The sequence below is a fragment of the Dromiciops gliroides genome, chromosome 2 (assembly GCF_019393635.1).
Source record: "Dromiciops gliroides isolate mDroGli1 chromosome 2, mDroGli1.pri, whole genome shotgun sequence".
NCBI classification, from domain to species: domain Eukaryota; kingdom Metazoa; phylum Chordata; class Mammalia; order Microbiotheria; family Microbiotheriidae; genus Dromiciops; species Dromiciops gliroides.
The window spans coordinates 33,360,001-33,384,211 of NC_057862.1; the positions used below are offsets into that span (position 1 = coordinate 33,360,001).

At 49.3% G+C, this 24,211-nt stretch overlaps 1 protein-coding gene across 1 annotated transcript in view; it reads left to right on the forward strand.

Annotated features, from left to right (window-relative positions):
* Positions 1-23,804, forward strand: part of ADAMTS14 (ADAM metallopeptidase with thrombospondin type 1 motif 14) — a 122,896-nt gene extending 99,092 nt beyond the window's left edge. The window contains exons 10-22 of the mRNA XM_043990175.1: positions 682-795; positions 2,779-2,927; positions 4,469-4,644; positions 7,175-7,308; positions 10,057-10,180; positions 10,687-10,767; positions 12,252-12,415; positions 13,924-14,092; positions 15,739-15,871; positions 17,900-18,107; positions 19,316-19,445; positions 19,659-19,769; positions 20,879-23,804. Of these exons, the coding sequence (XP_043846110.1) occupies positions 682-795; positions 2,779-2,927; positions 4,469-4,644; positions 7,175-7,308; positions 10,057-10,180; positions 10,687-10,767; positions 12,252-12,415; positions 13,924-14,092; positions 15,739-15,871; positions 17,900-18,107; positions 19,316-19,445; positions 19,659-19,769; positions 20,879-21,426 (2,241 nt within the window). The 3' untranslated portion in view covers positions 21,427-23,804. The remainder of the gene's footprint in view (positions 1-681; positions 796-2,778; positions 2,928-4,468; positions 4,645-7,174; positions 7,309-10,056; positions 10,181-10,686; positions 10,768-12,251; positions 12,416-13,923; positions 14,093-15,738; positions 15,872-17,899; positions 18,108-19,315; positions 19,446-19,658; positions 19,770-20,878) is intronic.
* The last annotated feature ends 407 nt before the right edge of the window (positions 23,805-24,211 follow it).

A 24,211-nucleotide genomic window follows, 5' to 3' on the forward strand; every position in this document is an offset into this window, starting at 1 on the left:
GGCCCGGGGGAATCATGACTGGTCCAGGGCACACAGGGACATGATAGAAGTGGAAGAATTTGAACCCTGATCCTCCAGTTCCAGATTCAGTGCTCTTTCCCAGTGGACTGTGCTGGGTCTTCCCTGTTTGAAGGCCCTTCTAACTCTGATGTGTTGTGATTCACCTGTCCTTTCTTCTCTGGGCTCTTTGCTGGGTGCAGCAAGAGACACAGCAAAATTGTGGGGAATTTATCCTTTGTAGGGGGTCAGAGGTGGGGGAAGACAGGACTTGAGAACAAGATACAGGCAGAGGATGTTTCAGATGCAGGGACTCTCAGGATGGAAAGAGACCTCAGAGGACATCCAGTTTCACCCCTACTCGGAGAGGAAGGGCAGTGGATTAGTAGTCAGGAGGACCTGAGTTCAAATTCAACCTCAGATGTTTGCTATCTGTGTGAGCCTGTGCGAGTCACTTATACACTGTCTGCCTCAATTGTACAATGGGGCTAATAGTGAGGATCCAATGAAATAATTATAAAATACTTAGGACAATGGCTGACACAGAGGAGGCATCACTGAAATGCATTGCTTCTGCCATTTTACAGTTGGGGAAACTGAGTACAGAGAGGTAAAGGACATGGCTAATAGGTGTCCTGGCCTGGATTCAAACCCAAGCCTTTTGACTCCTGTCTTGTCTTGCAGTTCAGAACCTTCGACTCTTGTAAACAGCTGTGGTGCAGCCACCCTGACAACCCCTACTTCTGCAAAACCAAGAAGGGGCCGCCCCTGGATGGGACGGAGTGTGCGCCAGGCAAGGTACCCTATGGCAGGGAATGTGTGTTTATGATGGGGAAGGTCAGGAAGCTCTCGGGGACTGTGCCTCCCCCCCCCACCTCTTCTCTCTCTATCTCTCTGTCTCTCCCCCTCTTTCTCCTCTTTCCTCTCTCTCCTTTCTCTTCTCTCCCTCCTCTCTCTCCTCCTCTTCCTTCTCTCTTTCCTCTCTCCTTTTTTCTCTTATTCTCTCACTCTCCTCACTCTCTTCTTTCTCTTTGTCTTTCTGTTTCTGTCCTCTCTCCCACTTTCTCTTTTCTCTCCTTTCTCTTTTTTCTGTCTTCTCTTTGTCTCTCCTTTCTCTCTTTGTAACTATCTCCCTCACTTCCCTTTCTTCTCTCTCTTCCTCCCTCCTCTGTCATATACACACATATGTTTATATACCCACATATGCATAAACACATACATGTACACCCCTACTTCGCAAATGAGGCTACTCCAGGAAAATCCCCTTTCTCCTGCAGATGGAATGGAATGTTGAGAAGGCTGATTGGTGAAGTGGGGCTGGGGTGGCGGGGTAGACTGTCTCCTTTTCTTTGCTGGGAGACCAGAGTCCGTGTGTTTGTTTTGTTCCTGAGAGTTTTGGAATGGCTTCAGGAAGCCAGCATGGGCTCAGCCAAGTTGGTGCCCAGAACCCAGAGTATGGTCCCATGGAGCGGCCTTGGAATCCTGCTATCTGATCCCCAGCATCAGGGCCTCTTTCCCCCATTTGATTTTGACCTTATGTCATGGGACAGGCTGGGCAAACATGCGAGTCTGGGATCTGAGGCTTAATTGTTGTGTGACCTTGGGCAAGTCACCTCTCTCAAGTGGACATCCCTCAGTTTCCTCCTCTGTAAAATGAAGGAGTTGGATTAGTGGTCTCTGAAGGTTCCTCCAGGTCTGATATGTTAAAAGTGCCATCATTGTACAGACATTAAAATCATCGTCGACGTTGTTATCATCATCATCAGTTGTACCACAGCTAGGTGGCACAGTGGATAGAGTGCTGGGCCTGGAGCTAAGAAAATTCCAGGTTTTATTCAAATCCAGCCTCTGACACTTACTAGCTGTGTGACTCTGGACAAGTCACTACTCCCTTTGGCCCCATTTTTTGTGGGGCAATGAAGGTTAAGTGACTTGCCCAGGGTCACGCAGCTAGTAAGTGTCAACTGTCTGAGTCTGGATTTGTACTCGGGTCCTCCTGAATCCAGGGCTGGTGCTTTATCCACTGCACCACCTAGCTGCCCCCCATGACTAAGTCTTTATGCTGGTGCTCCCCAAGTTTCCCCCAGAGATGACATGTTCCAAGTCTCATGCTTCATCTTCCCACTCGAGAAGACTCCAGTAGCCAAAGATGTGGATGAACTTTGTCTTGTCGACCATCTCTCCTCCCCTCTTCCACCTCCCCATCAGCTCTTTCCTCTTTGATTGTGGTGTAGGGGAGTGAATTATAACAACCTCTTTCTGCTAGTGCTTCTAGGTTTACAGGAACACTTTTCTCACAATCACTCTGAAAAAAAGTAGGCTACTTGTGAGTTTTTTATTATCCTTATTCTATATTTTCAGTATTCATTTATTTAAATTTTAATGTGATTAGATTAACATGAATTATTTATTAATATTTTATTATCTCTATATATCTGGGGAAACTGAGGCTTAGCGTGATTCGCCCCAGGTCACACAGCTTCAAAATACATTTCAGAGCTCAGGGCTCTTTGACTCCACATCCATCATCCTTTATATTATGCTGCCCATCTATAATGACAGAAAACCCTGCAGAAAGGATCCCAACCTTGAAGATTTCTTAGTCTCCCAGCATTCTCCAACTCCTCAATGACTCCATGCTGGAAAACAACCATAAGAAACCCTCAAAACCAAAACAAAGCGTAGGGATTTGCTTTGTGGTCTCCTTGGTCCCTCCACTGGGAGGTGGGGAGAGTCAGGCTCAGAGGTGACCCCCCCCCCCAATCTTCTCCTCTTTCCCAGTGGTGTTTTAAAGGCCATTGCATCTGGAAGACGTCGGAACAGCCCTACGGCCAGGACGGCAGCTGGAGCTCCTGGACCAAGTTTAGCTCCTGCTCCAGGACGTGTGGGGGTGGGGTGCGTTCCCGGAGCCGCAGCTGCACCAACCCACCGTGAGTGCAGCCCTTGCCCTTGGAGCTGGGATTGGCCCAAGGTGGGAGGGTGAGGGGAGAGGAAGGAGGAAGCTCCATGAGCTAGTAAATGCTAGCTGTGTGAGCTTCCCATTCTCCATGCCTCAGTTTCTTTTTCCTTTTTTGAAGGGGATGGATTAAATGGTTTCTAAGATTCCATTTCTATGTTATACATCCCCTCCCAACTCTCACATTCTATGTTCTAACATTTCAGTTCTAAGGTTCTTTCTAGCTTTGATGTTCTCTGTCCCAAGGTCCCTCAGACCTTTGACATTCTATTTTCTAAGGTAGTGGTGTCAAATTCAATCAGAATCTCAGAGCCGGATATTAACTTAGAAAACCACAAGTTAATGAATACATTGTATCATATGTATTTATTTTGTTAAACATCTTCCAATAACATGTTATTCTGGTTCAGGCAGCACTCAGGAATGGGTGTTGCTGAGTCTGACACCTGTGTTCTGGGATCCCTCCTGACTCAGACATTCTAGTTCTGTTTCCTTCTGGCTTTGATGTTTTGTGATCTGAGGTCCCTCCCGATTCAGACATTCTGGTTCTAGAATCTTCCTGTCACATGACACTTAGTAACTGTTTCTTGAATGAATGCATGAATCAATGAATAAGTAGGTCAAGTAGACATGGAAAGAACAAAGAAACTGACCAGTCATTATTCTAGCCTGGGATTTTGTCTCAGGTAAGGTGATAGCATGATATCGTAATGCCCAGATGTCTTTAAAGGTCAAGGATAAGCCTCCCAATGCCCTTTTCTTCCTTAACCAGTTTTGGGATCTGTTGTCTATGAATATATTGAGCCCTCCTTGGCCACCATCATTTTTTCATTCCAGGATACTTCATAAGGAGATTTGTTTGGGGAACCCATTTACCTGCCTCCCTCCATGAAACTGGACCTCCTTTGCTTTGTCCTAAACTTCCTCTCCTTCTAGGATGTATGGACTTGGCAGTGAAGTCCTCCCTGCTTTTCTCTCCTTCTACTTCATGGTTATGTAGGCTTCTGGCTTACTCTTTACCAGCCTTTATCCTTCTAGGCTGAATATATCTGCCTCTTCGAGTGTCAGTATAGCTTGGACCCCAAGGACCTGGGTCTAAGTCTTGGCTCAGACGTCTGTTAACTATATGATCTTGGGTCAGTCCCTGTACCTTTCTGATTATGTTTTCTTATCTCTAAAATGGGGATAATAATCCTAGCCTTTCCTGCCTCAAGGGGAAAGCACTCTAAACCTGGATGCACCTGTGAAATGTTATCTCTTTGGAGGATCCCCTTTGCTCCTCTGCAATGGACTGATTGAGAGACTAGACAAATAGAATAGTGGAAAGGGCCCTGGCTTTGGAGTCAGAAGAACAAGGCGTAGACTCCAGTTCTGACACTGGTACTACTTGTAGAAGTCCCTTCCCCACTTTGGGCCTCAGTTTCCAATTCTGTAAAATGAAGGGTGATCTCTGAGGTCCCACCCAACTCACTGAGATGATCTGGCAATCATCAAGCCTTGTGGTTCCTCCTCTAGCCCAGCCTACGGAGGCCGCCAGTGCCCAGGCCCCATGTATGAATATCAGATCTGCAACACAGAGGAGTGTGGGGGCCCCTACAAAGACTTCCGAGCCCAGCAGTGTGCCAAGCGCAATTCCTACTACACCCACAAGAATGCTCGGCACAGCTGGATCCCCTATGAGCATGATGATGGTGAGTTTGGCCCCTTCTTCCTCCCTTCTAATCCACCCCCCTCCTCATTTGGCTTTCTGCCACTCGCAGGGTATAGCAGTGACTTCTCAGAGAAGATGGTCTCAGGTTTAGCTCTCCCAAACTTTCTCAGTTCAGTCCATTGCCCAGAAGTGAACTTACTTAGCCCAACTAGTGATCTGAGCCTGGGGGAGTGGAGGGGAACCACTGGACCATCACCGACCCAGCTGTAAAGTGATGGGATGCATAGAATCAAAGCATCTCAGATTAAGGAGGCATCTTAAAGTTCATTGAGTCCAGCCTCTTGCTCAGTACAGGAATCTCCTCTATCAATGCCTTAACAAGGATTTCTCCAGTCTCTCATTGGATTCTTCTTGTGCTGGACAGCTCATGGTGAAGCAGGCTTGTAATCATGAGACTTGGGTTCAAACATGGCTCTGCCTCTTACTATTAGTGTCATCTCAGGCAAGTGACATCATCTACTTCCTATCTATGAATTGGGGTCCTTGGGTCCCTCCTAGCCCCCGATCTGGGATTCAGTGATCCTCCCCAGCTCAAAGGCAGAGGATCCTTTGTATTTCCATTGTTGGATAGTTCCCAAAGGTAGAAAATGCTTCTTTCCACTCACCCGAAATCTGCCTCCTTGTCACTTAGATTCATTAATTCACTTAATTCGATTTGATCTGATTCAATTCAAGGAGCATTTATTATATACTTATCATGTTCCAGGAAATGTGCTAGGAGATCGAAATACAGAGATAAAAACAAACCAGAGTGGGCAGCTAGGTGGTGCAATGGATAGAGTACCAGCCCTGGATTCAGGAGGACCTGAGTTCGAATCTGGCCTCAGACATTTGACACTTACTGGCTGTGTGACCCTGGGCAAGTCACTTAACCCCAATTGCCTCACAACCCCCCCCCCAAAAAAACTCCAATAACAACACACAGAGCTTGTCCTCAAGGAGCTGCCATTCTTCTGGTGGGACACAAGACAAATTTTAGTGGTTTGTTTAAGAAATGGGATGGACCTTAGAGGGAAATTGAGGCCAGAGAGGCACACAGTTTTGGGCAAAGGCTGGATCCAAAGCCAGATCTTGCCACAGAGTGTTGTGCTCTTCCCACTGCCCCCAACTCCCTTACATTTATCCACTGGTCCTACCTGGAATGTGTGAGCTGTGCGATCATGACTCATTCCTGTGCCAGATCCTGGATGTGTGTGTGGCACCTCCTGCCTGATACTGAATTATGGCTGAAGTTCAAGGCCAAGGAATTGGGTGGGAAAAAAGTGAATGGTGAATTTTGATCGGAGGAAGGAGGAGCATTAAAAATTCTAAAATTAAAAATTCTAAGCCCATAGACTTTAGAAGTTATTTCATGGGGCTGCTAGGTGGCACGGTAGATAGAGCACCAGCCCTGAATTCAGGAGGACCTGAGTTCAAATCTGGCCTCAGACACTTAACACTTACTAGCTGTGTGACCCTGGGCAAGTCACTTAACCCCAATTGTCTCACCAAAAACAAACAAACAAAAATGAAAAAAAAAAGTTATTTCATTCCTCTTGCCCCTATTTTATAGATGGGGAAACCAAGAGAAGTGACTTCCCAAGGCCACATAGCTAACAAGTAGCTGTCCATCTTTTTTCCCCCTAAAATACCACTAATTCCTTGGATTTGTCCAGGATGCCATAGTGAGACATCCACCCCCCACTCCTAACCAGTGTAGCTTCTCTGAGAATGCAGTGAATGTTTGTGGGTCGTGAGAGCTCTTTGTAAACCATGCAAGTGCTAAAGAGACATGAGTTATCATTTGGAGGAGTCTCCATTTTGGCCACTGAAGGCACAGTAGGCACGCGAATGAGATTGTAGTTGTTTGGCTAAAAGCCTTGGGAAATCATAACATTGTGGTCTCCTAAGAATGTTATAGCTAAAATTCTTTAGGAATCATTGAATTCAAAACTCTCTACCTTTATAGACAAGGAAACTGAGGGGGAATAAGTAGAGGGCAATGGACCCAATCCAGGTCCCAGAGTGGCAGGGCCCAGTCGAGAACCCAAACATCCTAGCTCCTGAACCTCTCTGATCCTCAGTTTTCTCATCTATAAAATGAAGGATTTGGACTTGATAGCCTGCAGAGTCATTTATAGCCCCAAATCAGTGAGATAGGGTGGAACAATGGGAAAAGCCCCTGAGTATGTAGTCTAAAGATCTGGGTTCTAATCTCTCTTCTTTGTCCTTGGACAAATCACTTAATCTCTCACTGGCCTGGCACATAGTAGGCATGCAATAAATGCTTGTCCAGTGATTGATTCCTGGTCAGAGAGGTGCAGCAGAATGATCCCTGACCTTGGAATTAGAAGACCTCAGCTCTGGTATCTCCTAGCTGTGTGATCTTGGGTAAGCCCCTTGACCTCTCTGTGCCCCAGTCACCTTCTTTTTCAAATGGGGCCAATCCACCTCTCTTCACGGACCTCCTGGAAAGCACTTTGGAAACCATGTTGTGCTCTCTGAATGTGTGCATCCTTTTCTCCTGGCAGAGGCCCAGAAATGTGAGCTGATTTGCCAGTCCGAAGACACTGGGGACGTGGTGTTTATGAACCAAGTCGTCCACGATGGCACCAGGTGCAGCTACAGGGACCCTTACAGCGTATGTGCCCGAGGAGAGTGTGTGGTAGGTACCCCGCCTTGGGGTGGGGCCCTCACATTGCCTGCAGGGGAGAGGCCTGTTTAATGGGAAACCTCAATTCTGGTCCTCCCTGGATGCCTTGCTGTTGGGTAGAGATGACGAGAGTCCTCCAGAGGCCTGGCAGGGCTTCTGGGATAGCCTGGGGAAGGATTAACGTCTATCTTCTGATGACCAGCCTGGCTTCCTGCAGGGAGGCTACTCCAGGGCCACATCTTTTTTTTGTGATGATTTTTTTCAGCCACCCTTGAACTTGTGACAATGGCCTCTTAAGGCATGGCAGGGTTGGGGTCTGCATAGTGGAGGGGGGAGATATCCACACTCATGACATCATGGATCTTTGAAATATTGACAAATGAGGAGATAGAGGCCCAGGAGATGATCATAGAACTTTAGAGAACAAATGACTTACCCAAGGTCACACGGTGAGTTAATGACAGAGGTGGGAGGTCCTTTGACTTCCAGTCTAGTGCATCAATGAAGGCAGGGTCCCTAGTTCTGACAACAAGAAGGGTTTTGGAAGCAAAATGCTTATTGATAGCATGACTGATTGATGATCTCTGCTTTTGGGGAGCTTAAACCAAGGGGTTTAACCTTGCTGAGCCTCCATTTCCTTATCTATTAAATGAACATCATATTATACTCCTTATCTAGAAGGACTTTTGTGAGGAAGGGGCTTTGTAAGCCATAAAGCAATTGATAATAGGAAGCATTAAATTTAATTAAATTCTTGCTGTTACCTTCCACAAATTCCTACTCCCATGTGGTATGAAATGAACCTGGGTTTCAAAAAGCTTTGCCAACAGAGAGTAGCTGAAGCTTTGTCAGGTTCTACCATGATGTAGGGGCAGCTGGGTGGTGCAGGGGGTAGAGAACTGGGTTTGGAATCAGGAAGATTTATCTTCATGAGTTCAAATCTTTCCCAGACACTTACAAGGCTATGTGACCCTGGGCAAGTCACTTAACCCTGTTTGCCTCAGTTTCCTCATCTGTAAAATGATCTGGAGAAGTTTTCTTCTGGGTAGTGGTTGGGCTGGGGAAAGTATATTGAGAAAAAACTATGACATAAAGGCAAAGAGCATTTGAATTTAAGACAAAAATAGAAGGGGGCCCAGGGCTGAATGACCTTTTGGTTGGTGCATAGGTTCTGCTAGATGGATTCTGTGATTCTGGGTGCTAAGAATCACATAGGCTTAGACCACCTGTGGTCATTAACCCAAATGTTGATGTGCTAAATGTCAGAGTTTGTCCATCAGACATCAAGTGGGCATGCTAATGGAGGAACTGGGTCATGTCAATCTTGATATATCCTCAGGGTAATTTGAGGCAGGAGGTATCACAGGAGTTGTAGGCCTGGAAAAGATGGTGAATCACTCACATAAAGAGTATGAGGGATGACCACTGCATGGCCTGTGGCTTATCAAGATGTCCAGGTAGTGGTAAGAGACCTAGAGAAGTTCCATAGCCTTCTCATTGGGGAGACTCCCAAGGAAAATTTAGGGGAGGATGCAGATGAGAGTAACTCAGGATGAACCAGTAGAAAGAACAGTGGTTATAGAGTCAGGGGCTCGGGTTCAAATCTCCACTGGGCTGGTTCATACCTTGGACAAATAATCTGACCTCTCTGGGCTTTAGCTTCCTTCTGTGTAAAATGAAGGAGCTGGGCGTGGCCATCTCCAAGATCCCTCCAGTTCTGAATCCATTCTGCAGGAAGGTGAGGAAGGGTTTCTGTCTATACTGCAGAGGGATGAGATCCCTGACCATGGTGTAGCTGTCAAAGCTTAGAGTTATTGTTATGAATCAATCAGTAGTCAATAAACATTTATTAAGTGCTTACTGTATGACAGGCACTGTGCTAAGTGATAGGGATAAAAAAAAAAGGGCACAAGACAGTTCCTGCCCTCAAGGAATTTACAATCTAATGGGAATGGACAACAGATAAAAAGCTGGAAAAGGGAATGGAATCTGGGTGTGATGAGGAGTGTGCTGGAGCCAGTTCAGACTGGCTTGGGAAGAGCCAACTGTGAAATGTTCATTGTGACACCACAAACCAGGGCCTGACTTACTGCCTTTATTCATTGTGTAGACTGTATGGAAGTGATAGAGAAGAGGTTAATAATGAACTTAAATAAATAATAAAGGGGGCAGCTAGATGGCGCAGTGGTTAAAGTGCTGGCCCTGGATTCAGGAGTACCCGAGGTCAAATCCAGCCTCAGACACTTAACACTTACTAGCTGTGTGACCCTGGGCAAGTCACTTAACCCCCATTGCCCCGCAAAAAAACAAACAAATAAATAATAAAAGTGTATCCTCCCTGAAGAGCCAGTTGTTAAAAACTTATCCGCGTATCCCCTAAATTGCTGATCTCTATTGGATTTGGTGGAAATCTCAAAGGACTTTTGACTCTGTGAGGTCAGGAAAGTTAAATTAATCAGTTTGCATCCGTATCAAACCATGTGGCTGCCCCTGCCCCCTGGACTTTGCTGCTGAGAAAGGCATGCTTTGGGTGTGGAATGGGGAGGAGTATTCATTTCCTACAGTAGTATGCCCACTTGCTACTCACTGGGCAAGACTTGGGCATGTGGAGAATCAACATTTCAATGAAAGATTAGAGATGCTCTAAGCCCTGTGTGATTCGCAGCACTCAAAATCCCAGAACCCCACATTCTGGGTGGCAAGGAAAGACTCAGGTTCAAATGCCACCCCGGTTGCTTCTGACTCTGCCTTTGCCAACAGCCTGTTGGGTGTGACAAGGAGGTCGGGTCCATGAAGCAGGACGACAAGTGTGGCGTATGTGGGGGTGACAACTCCCACTGCCGGACTGTGAAGGGCACCCTGGCCAAGTCCCCCAAGCAGCCAGGTGAGCTTCAGCTGGGCCTGGGGGGTGGCTCTTAAGGGGCAGGGGTGCGGTTGCACTGAGCAAGGCATTGGAGACATGGGGTCAGTGAAGGAGAAGAAGCTCATCGAGGTCCCTTCAGGCATAAAGAATCTGTAGGTCTTTGAGATTCCAAGTTTCAGACCCCTGCGTACCCATCCTTCTAGCCACTATACACCAGAAACTGGGCTGATGGAAGTAATCCTGGAGATAATCGAGTTCAACCCCTCATTTTACAAATGAGGGAACTGAGGCCCAGTGAGGGGGAGGGCCGGGCCTGAGGTCACGTGGCAAGTTAGTGGCAGGGCCAGGAGTGGCATCCAGTGCAACCCCCTCCTGCCCTCTTCAGATGCCTCCAGGATGCCAGGCCCCTCCATGATGGTACCTTGCCCTGTGGAGCTTACATATTTTGGATGCCTTGAGGGCACCTGGTCAGGACCCTCAAAAGAGGAAGAGTCACGTGCCTCTCCCTGTTGTCTCCATCCATGCAGGTTCTCTCAAATTGTTCCACATTCCAGCTGGAGCCAGGCACATTCAGATTGAAGAACTGGAGAAGGAGCCCCAGACCATCGGTAATGATGATAAGGACAATTAATAATAATAATGATAATGGCTTACTGTTATAGGGTGCCTACTATGTGTCAGACACTGTGCTGAGTGCCTTACAATTATTATCTCATTTGGTCCTCATGACAACTCTGAGAGGGAGGGGTCGTCATCATTACCATTTTACAGATGAAGAAATGGAAAAAAATGGAGGTCAAGTGACTTACCCAAGGTCACAATAAATGTTTGAGGCTGGGTTTGAACTCAAGTCTTCCTCAGTCTAAGCCTGGTGCTCTATCCACATTTCATAGCACTGTAATACTTTGCTATGAGTTTATAGAGCTTTTCCCCATGAAGTAGGTGGTCTTTCTCTACAGAGGGATTGAACCTACGATTTTGCTGGTATGGGGCACTCCCAGGTGAGGAAAGTCTCTCTACCAATACAGATCAGCACCTTCTCTGCAACTTAGAGTCTTGTCCCTATAGAGTTACCGTTAAGAGGTTAAGTCACTCGTGCAGGGTCACATCATCAGTATGTCAGAGAGGACTCTGGAACCCAGGGGGTTTTGGCTTTGAGGTCAGCTCTCTATTCACTATCTTTTTTTTTTTTTTTGGTGGGGCTATGGGGATTAAGTGACTTGCCCAGGGTCACACAGCTAGTAAGTGTCAAATGCCTGAGGCTGGATTTAAACTCACAGTACTCCTGAATCTAGGGCCTGTGCTTTATCCACTGCCCCACCTAGCTGCCTCTCTATTCACTATCTACCAAGGAACAAATATTTTTAAAAGTCCCTACTGTGTACTGGGCACTGTGCTGGGTGTTAGACAGAGATGGAGCCACTGTTCACTCACGTTCTAATGGGAGAGACAGTAAGGACACACACATATGATATACATGCCTGTATATGTGTGTATATAAACATGTGTATCTGTGTCACAAATATAATGTCAGTAACTCTTATATGTACCCAAAGATCTTAGCATAGTTTTAAGCTTGTTAAAGCTTATTAAATCTTAAAACTTTGCTAATATACTAATAATATGCAGATGCAGACGCACACATGTATAGATGTGTTCACACAGAGTGGTTAGATGCAGGTTAGTTTGGGAGGGAGGGCACTAGTAGTTGGGGGAATCAGAAAAGGTTTCATGGCAAAAGGAGTTGGCTTAGAGGTTATTCTCCCATTTTATTGATGTGGGAGCTGAAGCCCAGAGAGGGGAGAGGCTGCCCCAAGTCATCCAGCTTAGGGAGTGGGAGAGCTCCCTCCTCCCATGACCCTCTTCAGTCCTTGGCTCTCTCCTTGGCTCAGCTCAGGGGCCACAACCTATCTAAGCCTTCCCTGACCCCCAGTATTCGCTTCTCCTCAGGAGACCATCAGCTCCTTCCCGGCCATTTTGGGCGGGGCCATTTTGGGCAGGCTGCTGTATCCCCAGCACCCAGCCCTACTTAGCAGTTTCTTAATGAATGTTCCTTGAGTTGGCCTAACCCCATGGCCTTCCATCTCTGCAGCGGTGAAGAATAAGGCCACTGGGAGCTACATCCTCAATCCCAAGGGCAAAGGTGCTGAGAACCGAACCTTCATTGAGATGGGCCTGGAATGGGAATATAGTGTGGAGGACTCAAAGGAGACTCTGAAGACCAGCGGCCCTCTGCCCGAAGCGGTCACTGTCCTGGTAAGTCCCTCAGATGTCCTTCCAGCCTCCCCTGCCCCAGCCTTCTACCACCTGTGGGACCAAGAGCCCGGAGATGGGTGGGAGCTCCCAGATCCTGGCCATGGGCTCTGCCAGGGAGTGGCCTGCCACACTATGGTTTCCTGCATTCTAGGTGTCCCCTCTCCCTTCTATCCCTCTGCTCCTCCCTGCCCCTGTCCTCGGTTGGGATGGTGGTCAGCAGCCTGGGAGGCACACAAGAAGCCTGCTCCTTCCCGTGTCACTCAATGTCCTGGATGAGGCTGGGGCCCCTTCCATCTCACATAACAGCGGCCCTTAGTGATCCCAAACCATGGCCCAAGACTGCTGGGTCTGCTGTTTAAACAAGCAAACATCCACATCCCTACTTCTGGACCCTGCTCTGCCCCTTACTAGCTGGTGACCCTGGGGGCATCCATCGTCCACTCACAGAGCTTATTTCCCTTGGTATAAGAGAGTGTAGTTGGATCTGAGAATGTCTAAAGTTCATTCCAGAGAAGGGGCAGAAAGGTAAGGGTGGGGGAGATCTGGGCCATCTCTGAATTACAAACACCCAGAATGTCAGAACTAGAATGGACTTTAGAACATAGAACGACAGAGATGAAAGAGACCTCAGAACATGGGATGTCAGAGTTGGAAGAGGCCTTAGAATGTAGAACATAGAACATCAGAACTGTGAGGCACCTTAGAACACATAATATCAGAGCGGGAAGAGATCTTGGAACATGGAACATCAGAGCTGGGAGGAACCTTAGAATATAATGTTAGAATTGGAAAGAGACCTTAGAACATAGAATGTCAGAGCTGGAAGGTTATTTAGAACTTAGAGCATAAAACATCAAAGCTGAAAGAAATCTTAGAACATAGAATGTTAGAATTGGAAGAGACCTTAAAATGTAGAACCTAGAACACCAGAGCTGGGATGGACTTTAGAACATAGAATGTCAGAGCTAGAAGTGACCTTAGAACACAGAACACCAGAGCTAGGAGGGACTTTAGAATAGAGCATGTCAGAGTTGGAAGAGACCTTAGAACATAGAACATAAGCACTGGGAGGAACCATATGATAGAAGAAGACCCAAAGACTCAAGAGGTGAGCTGACTTTCCCAAGGTCAACAGGTATCTGAGCTGGAATTAAAACCCTGCTGTACTGAGCCCATTTCTAGTACCCTTTCTGCTGGGTCCTACTGCTCCTCAAATCTGGTTGGGGGCCAAGCGTAGACTCCAGAGGGAGGGAGCCTCCTTTGGCCAAAGGGATGGGAAAGCTTCCTACCACCCCCTCCCCAAACCCCTCACAACGAGTCAGTGAGGTAGGCAGTGCGAGTGTTATCATCACCATTTTACAGATGGGGAAACTGAGGCCCAGAGAAGTGATGTGACTTGCCCAAGGTCACCAGCTAGTGAGTGGCAGAGCTGGGACTCGATCTCAGGTCTCCTGACTCCAAGTCCAGCGGTCTCCACACTCCCCCTTGCAACCACCTCCCAACCCTAGGTCGTCTCCCAAGGGGACAGCGACTCCAGGAGCAGCCTGATATACAAGTATGTCATCCACGAGGACCTGCTGCCCCTCATAGGGAGCAACAATGTGCTCCTGGAAGAGACGGAGTCGTACGAGTGGGCCCTCAAGAGCTGGTCCCCATGCTCGAAAACCTGTGGAGGAGGTGCGTCTATTGTTCAGTTGAGCCACCCTGGCTCAGGACCCACTGTGTGCAGAGCTCTGTGCTGGGGGAGAGCCAGGACCCACTGTGTGCAGGGCTCTGTCCTGGGGGAGAACCAAAGTGTAGAGAAGTCAGGGTTCCTGACCTCATGGAGCTCATAGCCCAGATGGCAAAGTGAGAGAGAGGCAAAGCAAAGTGTTCCCTGAAGTCTGAGAGGAAGAGAATTATCAGCTAGGGCAGGGGAGGATCAGGATGGGCTTCCTGGAGAAGGTGGTATTTGAGTTGGGCATTAGAGGGTGGGGAGAGATCTTACAGATGGATGAAGGGCAGGAAGGACCTTAGAAATCATCCAGTCTAAGCCTACTCATTTTACAGTTGAGGAAACTGAGGCTCTCATCTCAGTGATGTGCCTAAGGTCGCACATATAGACTGTGCAGGATTTATGGCTGATGCTCTACCCACTACCCCCTGAGAGGTCAGGCACCCCACACCTACGGAACCACCTAACCAGAGGTCACCTGCTTAGGGCAGGTTTGAGCATCAGAGAAGAGGTTATTTTGGCTCCAGAGCAGAGTATGTGGATGAGAGAAATGAGGTAAAGCTGGATTCAGCAAACCCTTCATACTTGCCTTCTATGGGAGGTGTAGTGGATAGAGGGCTGATTTCAGAATCAGGAAGACCTGGGGTCAAGCCCTGCCTTGTGCAGATCTCCTGGTGTCAGGCTGTGTGACCCTGGGCCAGTCACTCACAGTTGAGACAGCTTTCTATTCCATGACATCACAGGTGCAGCCTGCTCACCTCTTCCAGCCAAAAGGGAGCTGGAGCAGGTAACACTACTCCACCCCCTCCCTTCTTGAAATCTTTGAGAATAACCCAGGCCAGCTGCTCTAGAGGATGATGGGAAAGAAAACATGGTGCCTGCCCTCAAGCATCTTACAATTCAGAAAGGCCAATGAGACAGAGACATAGACAAGAGAGAATGCAATAGGAGGATGAGTTCAGCAGAAATGTCACCTGCTGGTTCAGTACTTGAGAAATTAGGTAGACTACATGGAGGAAGTGGCACCCCAGTTGGCCTGGGTCCAATTTCAGTAAGAAGCCATGCATGGGAGCAGCATTTGGGTGAAGGGGATGACAGCAAAGAGAGGTAGGACAGAGGAGGTAGGGCGAATCTGTAAAGGTGTCTTGTAGCAGGAGGCATCTGAGCTGTACTTTGAAGGAATCAGAGATTCTAGGAAGTGGAGGTGAGGACAGAATTCATTCCAGGCACAGGGCTCAGCTTGGGCAAAGACATGGAGGTGGGAGATAGACTGTTGCATAGAAGATTCATCTGAGCTAGGGCTGTGGGAGAGGGGGACGGCAGGCTTCCTGGAGGAAGTGACTAAGGACCAAGCCTTTTAGGGAGGCATGACAGAAGGCAAGAAGCACATGGAATGGGGTTGGAATTAGTTAATAAACATGTCTGCGCCAGGCTCTATGCTCAGCACTGATTTACAGGAGTCTTGTGACCATGAGCCTGGTGATCGGGGAGAGTCTGTACTATGGGATTAGCTGACCTGCTTCATCCTGGACGTGTTCCACCGCATGGGAACTGGCTCCTCCGTGCCTTATGAAGCTTATGTCCCCGGCCCTGTCTCTGCCTACTCCAGGCGTCCAGTACACCAAGTATGGCTGCCGGCAGAGGAGCGGCCATCGAATGGTGCACCGCCACTTCTGCGACAACCAGAAGAAGCCCAAGCCCATCCGGAGACGCTGCAGCCAGCATGAGTGCTCCCAGCCCTCGTGAGTGCTCACCCACCCTCCACTCCTCCTGTCTCTCCCCTCCACCCCGCTCCACTCCGCCAGGATGATGTGCTTCCAAAAAGTCTGCATGGAAGGTCTAGCTAGATTGCACTCAACGTGAAAAAAGGCCTGGGGTCTTGGTGGACTGCAAGCTCGTGGCAGGCAGCTAGATCCCTCTGCAATAATAGAATTGTAGCATCTAGGTAAGGGGTTGCCTTGGGCATAGGATGCTTGGAATTGGAGTCAGGAACACCTGGGGGCAAATCCCACTGCAGACACTTACCAGCTGTATGACTCTGAGTGAGTCATTTAACTGCTATGAAACTCAGTTTCTTCATCTGTTAAAAGGAGGGAGTTGGCCTAGAGAGTTTCCAAGGCCCCTCCTTAATCTACAACCCTGCAATCTCACGAAAAACTGGTGGGTGGAGAGATTACCGTGGAATCATAGCTGAGAGACCAGAGAGCACTTTCACACCTTGAGGGAGGGCCAGGGGCCCCAACTTCTCAACAAATGGTGCCCTCAGGTGTCTGTGGGGACTCTCTAAACCTGCTTAAGGAGGTCTCTGTTTTTCTACTCATTTAACTAATTAATCAGTGTGAGCATTTACTTACTCCTTAAAAATCAGCTAATGCCACAAATAAGGACTCGATTTATTGTTCTGTTCATTGTCTAGACTCTTTTAAGAAGGTGATGGGAGGGGCAGCTAGGTGGCACAGTGCATAGAGCACCGGCCCTGGAGTCAGGAGTACCTGAGTTCAAATCTGGCCTCAGATACTTAACACTTACTAGCTGTGTGACCTTGGGCAAGTCACTTAACCCCAAGTGCCTCACAAAAAAAAAAAAAAAGAAGGCGATGGGAAAAATGTCAATAATTCACATTAAACTTAAAAGCGCGTTGTGTATTTTTAGAGAACTGGTTGTTAAATGTTTACTAGCATATGCCTGCTCAAAACCCAGGAAGTCAATGATAGAACATAGAACATGGCATTTTGAGTCTGGATGGGACCTTAGGGGTCACCTCATCTAAACTCTCATTTTATAGATAAGGAAACTCCTGAGAGCTGAAGAGACCAGATCCTCTGTAACACCCTTCTAAATCTATGCTAGGGAGGCTTCACTGTCTTTCTCTTTGTGGCTTGGGCCTTTGGTCTCATTGGGATGAGGAAATCCTGGTGAGGAAACTCCCTCCACCAATGCAGATAGCCGCCTGCTCTGCCACCTTATAATCTTAGCTACCTGCCGGGCACTGGTAGAAGACAGCGCCTTGGCAAGGGTCGAACTGACAACACATCTCAGAGGTGGTATTAACTTTGGCTTTTCCAGTCCAAGGCTAGCTCTGCCTGGCTGTCTCTCCCTCCTTCCCTCCATCTCTCTCTGTGTCTTTTCACTGTCTTTCTCTGTCTCTTTGTGTGTCTCTCTTTCTCTGTCTCTCTCTGTCTCTGTCTCTTTCTCTCTCTATCTTTCTCTGTCTCTGTCTCTTTCTCTCTCTGTCTCTGTCTCTCTGTTCTGTGTCTCTCTCTGTCTCTCTCCTCTCTGTCCTCTCTGCCTCTCTGTCTCTCTCTGTTTCTCTCTCTCTCTGTTTTTCCCCCTCTCTCCTCTATCTGTCTCTCTTTATCTCTCTCTGTCGCTCTCTCTCTCCACCCCTTTCTCTCTCTCCATTATCATAATTTCCCAGATGAAGCCACTTAGGGATAGAGAGATTGACCAGGTTTCCTAAGGTCACATATAGCCTCCCATCAGTGATAAAGTCCTAACTAGAACTCAGATCTTCAGTTATTTCTTCTACTGCATCACATAATTCTTTGAAATGGAAGTGAGGGGTGTGATCAATTAGTCATTCAACCAGTCAGCATTTATGAGGAACCTACTGTGTTCCAGGCTCTGTGTGTAGGCACTGGGGATGAGGACAAAGATTGAAATGATTCCTACTCCAGGGTGAGAAGCCCTGCCTGTTGTCCCAGCACATCCCCCGCCTTATGATTCCTTCCTGATTGGGGTTATCCTCCTCTCTCTCTCCCCTTTCTCAGGTGGGTAGCTGAGGAGTGGGGTCCCTGTAGCAAGAGCTGTGGAAAGCTGGGGGTGCAGACTCGGGCCGTGCAGTGCCTCCAGCCCCTTCACAACGGCACTAGCCGGGCTGTGCATATCAAGTACTGCCCAGGGGAGCGGCCTGAGGCCCGGAGGCCCTGTCACCGAGTGCCCTGCCCAGCCCAGTGGAGGACGGGAGCCTGGTCTCAGGTGAGTCTCTCTTCAGGTGTTGGGAAAGACTTGGGTCTTGATGGGCCTCTGAATAAGGCCGCTGAGCCGGGGTGGGGTGGGGGCAAGGTGCAGGAATATTGCTGTGAAGCCCATTGTTCGTTCCAGCTGAATCTCTTCCCAAAGCTGGGGCTCTGCTTTCTCATCAGTGTTCTCCCTCCATTGGACCCTACTTCTCTAGCAACAAGGAAGCCCAGCTAGGGTCTTCAGATAAGCACAATAAGGATCTGGCTGTTTGGGATGCTGCGCTTTAGTATTTATCCTCATTTCCCTGCCTTGGCTTCCAACCCTTGTATGTCTTTCATGTTCCAAGATGGTCCCTGATGAGCACCCTGTGTGGCCACATGGTTCCTTCCAGGAAGCTGCTTCTCCTCCAGGAATCATGACTGTTTGTTTCTTCAGAATTTCTTTCTTGGGAGCTTCTGATCCCTTTTAGGATGACTTCCTCTGCAGGGGATCAGGCAACTGGAGCCTACCTAGCCTTTCTCCAAACCCTTTGGAATCTGTTCTATCAAAACCTAGGGCACACATCCCGTGGGACAGTGGAAAGGGAACTAGATCTGGATTTAGGGGATGAATTAGAACCCAGAGTCCTATGTAAGCAGCCTGGAAAGGTAAATTGGAGTCAGATTATGAATGAGTTAAATGGCAGGCAGAGAGGTTGGTGTCTCCTAGAAGCTATAAGGAGCCATCAGGCTTCCTGAGCAGGGGTTAGTTACCCAATCTTTGCCCTTGAGGGGTTTATTGTGTATTCAAGATCATTGTTAGTTACTTTGGTATTACAGGGTCAATCCCTCAGCTTCCCCATCTATAAAGTGGGGATGAGAATATTTGTACCATCTGCCTCAGAGGCTTGTTGTAAAGAAAATCCCTTGTAATACTAAAAGCACTTTTCAGAAGTCTGTGCCTACTATGTGCCAGGCTCTGTGGTAGGTGGTGAGAATACAAAGAAAGGCAAAATCAGTTCCTGCCCTTCATGAGCTCATAGTCTGTTGGGGGAGACAGTACCATCAGTAAACCGTGTACACGAGGGGTAGATGGGGGACAGTCTGAAAGAGGAAGGAAGGCATATTGTGACTTAAGGTTAACATCACTTTCCAAACGCCGGTTCCTGCGCCCTTCTGGTGGGGGCTCATGCATCCACTCCTCCCCTCTCCCTGTGTGACCGGTTCCACCTGGCTTGTGGACAGTGCTCAGCGAGTTGTGGGGAAGGTATCCAGCAGCGCCAGGTGGTTTGCAAGAGCAGTGACAACAGTGTGGGCCAGTGTGAGGGGGACAAGCCCGAGACCGTCCAAGTCTGCAGCCTACCCGCCTGCCCTGGTGAGTCAGGGTCCGAGTCGGGGGTGGGGTGGGGTGAGGGTTTGGAGGGAGGGTTGTTGGGAAGGGGTCCCGGGTCACACAGGCATTCGGCTCTGAACTGGGACCCCTTGGGTCTGCACGGGGCCCGGGGGGGGGGTAAATCCCCTCCCCCCATGGAGTACCCCAAGAATGGCTCTTGGGGATTCTTGATCGATTCCCTGTCTCTCCCAATAGGGAAGCTCCCGAGCATCACGGCAAAGATGGAGACCAGCGAGCGTGTAACCCCCAAAGGCCAGTGGGCTCCTCGGACTGGGCCCCCCAATCCTGTCAACAAGATATCACCAAGTAAGCTCCTCTGCTTTGCCTCAGCACCAGAGGCAGCCTGCTGCGTTGGAGAGAGGATGGGCCTTCAAGTCCGGAAGGTCTGTGGGAGGGTTTCTGTGGCCTGGCTGCTGATTGTCTGGTCCTTCCATCTGGGGGGGGCGGACTAGGAGCTGTGAGGAGGGTCTCGTTCATTCCTGGAGATGCTGCGTCGGTCCCAGGGCTCTGAGAGAAGATTCCCGTACTGGCCGTGGAAGGGAAGGGTGGAGGCGGGGTCGGGCTCGGGAACCTCGGAGAGCAGGGACCATCTTTTACCTTTCTTTTTACCTTTTTCTGGGACGGATGTAGTAGGTGCTTACTGAATGCTTGGATGAGTGACCCTGGGCAAGTCACTTAGCTTCTTCTTCCTTATCTGCACGGGGCGTATGCGCGTGCACATGTGTCTCCAGCTCAGGTCTAGGAGCAGGAGGTTGGATTCCCAGCTTTCCATAACTTCCCCCGCGAAGCCTTAGTCTGATTACAAACCCGTAGCTCTGGTGTCACCTAGTGGCTCTTGGCCTTCACTGCTATTTGTTAGCATCTACCGGATTACAGATTTTATAGTTGAAAGGGACCTCAGGGGTCATCTACCCCAGGGCTTCTTCAACTTTTTCCTCTCCCGACCCCTTTTTGCCTGAGAAATCTTTATACGGCCCGGGCATTTAGATATATAAAATAGGTATTCAAATCAAACCTTTACTGCCCAATTTTTCAAGACCCTCACCTGCAGTTACCCACGGTTTAAGAAGCTTTGATCTAAGCCAGTTGCCCCTCCTTTTACAGATGTGGGAACTGAGGCCCTGAGCGGTCAGGTGTTTTGCCCGTGATTGGGCATCTAGGACCTGGGCCCTTCAGGAATACCCAGGCTCAGGGTTCGCTTCCCGTCTCAGACACAAGCTGTGTGACCTGGAGGCGTCATTTCCTCTTTATGGGTCTCAGTTTTCTCATCTGTAAAAGCAGGGGATTGAACTCCATGGCCTCCGAGGTTCCTTCCAGCTCTAGCTTTGTGAGCTTTGTACTTTCCTAGTCCCAGGCAGTGAGATCCCCTGGCACCCAGGGTCTGTCCTGACTTGTCCTTGTGATTGTGGTTTCAGAAGCCCCCTGCCTGGGGGACAAGTCCATCTTCTGCCAGATGGAAGTCCTGGCTCGTTACTGCTCCATCCCCGGCTACAACAAGCTGTGCTGTGAGTCCTGCAGCAAGAAGGGGGAGGAGGCCACTGCCCCCACCAGCTTGGCCCCGAGCCCGACCCCGCCTCCACCCTTCCCTTCCACGGCCAGTACGGGAATCTTCTCTCAGAGCCCTGGGACCGACGCAGCATCTCCAGGAATGAACGAGACCCTCCTCACAGCTCCTAGTCTGCCCCTCCAGATGGAAGGACCAGCCAATCAGCAGCCAGGCCACAGAAACCCTCCTACAGAGTCCCCAGCCCTGCCAGATACCAGCCTGTCAGCGACTCGGGGCAGGCTTGCTCCACAAAAGCAACATTGGGGAGCCTTGTGGGACAGCGCCCCAGCCCCCTGGGGGCTCCAGGTGCCCACCCCACCTTCCAGTGACTCCAGCACTCTGGCCTCTGCCTCTTGGGACAGTAAGAGACCGGGACCCCGCGGCCAGCGTTTGCCCACAACCTCTCCCATCACATGAGCCCCAGTGTCTGGCTGTCTCTCTCACTTAACCCAGGTTTACACAGTCTTTGAATTGCCCTTGGGACTCAGGAGATTTACTGACAGGGGAACATGGGGGAAGGGCCGAGGGAAGGCTCTGTTTTTAATTATTTGTGTAATTGTTATCATGGTTATTCTTAATGGAAACTGTGCACTTTGTAGCCCTCTCGAGAGGGAGAGAAGAGGGTCAGACCAGGGTGGAGGGATGGTGGATCTCCAGCAGTGAAAGGGAGCCAAGTACCCCGAGAAGTTGACAGTGCATTGGTGAGTCCCCTGGGCCAGATACCTCAAAGCACGGACGGCCCAAGCCACGGGGACTTGCCCTCTCAGGTGCTAACGGGGCCTTATTGCAAGTCGGTCCAGGGACAGACCAGACACATTGCTGGACATGCACAATCCTTTCTCCTTGCTGCTGTCATTGAGTCCCAGGGTAGCTCTGAAAGACCCCCACCCTCCCCAGGAAGCCAGGGCCATGAGCCACTTTCAAGGTCCCTGCCTGGGAAAGATGGAGGGCTGCTATCAGACTGAGGGAACCCTTTCCCATTGGCACTGGGGAGGGCAGGGGAGAGAAGGTGATGGGGGCAGTGAATATGGTGACTCTGCTTCCCATAGAGCCTGGGGGGGGGTGGAGGCTGATGAAAGATGCTGAAGACCAACCCGGCCACTGGGTCTTGAACTCGGCTAGAATGAACCCCAGAGAGCATCAAGTCCAGCCTCCTCCTTTTACAGATGGGGAAACTGAGGCTTATGGTGGTTAAGTGACTTCTCCAATGTGACATAGGGAGTATAGTCAAGATGGAGGCATCCACAGGGGACCCCAGACTCACAAGGGACAGCTGGGCCCTTGCTTCCTCAGAAGTCTGTAGGAAGGAGGATATGCCTTCGGGATTTTTTCCCTTGGGGGTGGGGGGAGGCATGAGGACGTTCCTGTTTGTTGTTGGACACAGAGCTGATCTAGAAACCTGCCCAAGAGAGAGTACCATTGGCTGAGAATAACAGAGCCTTGGGTCATTTCGAAAGCCCACCCCTCTCTGCTCTGAGTAGGTGGGTGGGCCGCACACACATTCTAGTAGGCCGAGAGTACCCACCACACTAGGACCATAGATTTAGAGCTCAAAGGGAAATCAGCGATCCTTGGGTCCAATCTCTGTGTTGTACAGGTAAGGAGACTGAAACCTAGGAAGGTTCATCAGGTCACCTGGGGAGCAAGAGTTGAGCTGGGACCCCTTCCTCAGTACCACCCTTCCTCCCCCATGGCTCCTCTGGGGTTCCTTCTAGCTCGCAGACTAAAGCCTGCATTATTACCTTAGCCCCAGAGCTCTTTGCTCACCTTCACTCACCTCTGCAGGGAGGGGCTAGGCTCCCCAGGTGACCTGTCTTGTGGTGCTCATCGTCTCTTCATCAGTTGCCCTGGAAGCCCTGAGAAGAGGCGCCCCAGTGTATCATCCCAGGTGTCATGGTTCCCTGGCCCCAAAGACCCAGCTTCCTGTGTCCCTCGCTGTGCTATGGGTCGGTCAGTCCCTCACCAGCCGCCACCGCTGGACTACAGGAGATCCCCAGGTGTGGTCGAGGCAGGGGGCTCACCTCAGAGAGAAAGGAGCTTGAGGCCTCAAAGCCCCACCTTGGGGAAGGTGCCTCCCTCAAGAAGAGAAACTCTCGGGGTGGTGGCAGCTACACTGCCCTCCCTGTTCGGTCCCAGAATGTTGTTGGGGGCCGACCTGGAATTATTCCTGTAACATCACCCGGCCCAGAGTTACAGTGTATAAAGTGTTGTATATAGCGGCCCCGAAGCTTTTAAATGTGACGTATTTATTAAGTTTGTCCCAGGCTTGTGAATTTCCCCCCCTTCTTCTTTGTTTTTGTTTTTATTTTTTTCCTTTCGGCTGCTCCAGAAATGTACCAAAGCACAAAAAGATTTGTTCCTGTTGTTTTATTTTTGAGGAAAGGAAAACCCCAAACACCATCCCGAAGGGAGCTGCGATGGGCTTCTTTGCAGGGGACCTGACTGGGCAAGCCTCAGTCTTCCCATCTGGAAGACAAGGTGGGACCGTGTAGTCTGATGCCACGTCCCTTTCAGTTCTCCCATTCAGTGGCAGAGGCTCTTCTCGGCTCTGACACTGTGTTCCACGTCCTCGGGGCCCTTCCTATGCTGCTGTTGTGGGATTCTTCAGTCTGGCCCTCAGGTCACAGCTTCTATGACTGCTCAGGTGTTACTGGTACGTGGCTACCCTGTGTCCCCTTGGGAAGCCTGACTCTCTTCTCCAGGTACTTGAAGTTTATAGCATCACGGACATCATAATAATAGCACTTTAGGGCAGCTAGGGGATGCTATAGTGCCTAGAGTTCTGGACCTGGAATCAGGAAAACTCATGTATCTTCTTGAGTTCAAATCTGGCCTCAGACACTTACTAGGTGGGTGACACTGGGAAAGTCATGTAACCCCTTTTGCCTCAGTTTCCTCATCTGTAAAATGAGGTGGACAGGGAAATAGCAAACCAGTCCAGCATCTCTGCCAAGAAAACCCCACATGGGGTCATGAAGAGTTGGATACAACTGAAAATGACTGAATGACAACAAAAATATAGCACTTTAAGTTTGCAAAATGCTTTACAAATATTTTCATTTGATCCTCACAACACTCCTGTGAGGTAGATGCCATTATTCTCATTTTACAGGTGAGGAAATGAGGCAGGCAGAGGTTAAATGATTTGTCCAGTGTCATACAGCTAGTAAGTGTCTGGGGGCAGGATTTGAACTCAGTTTTT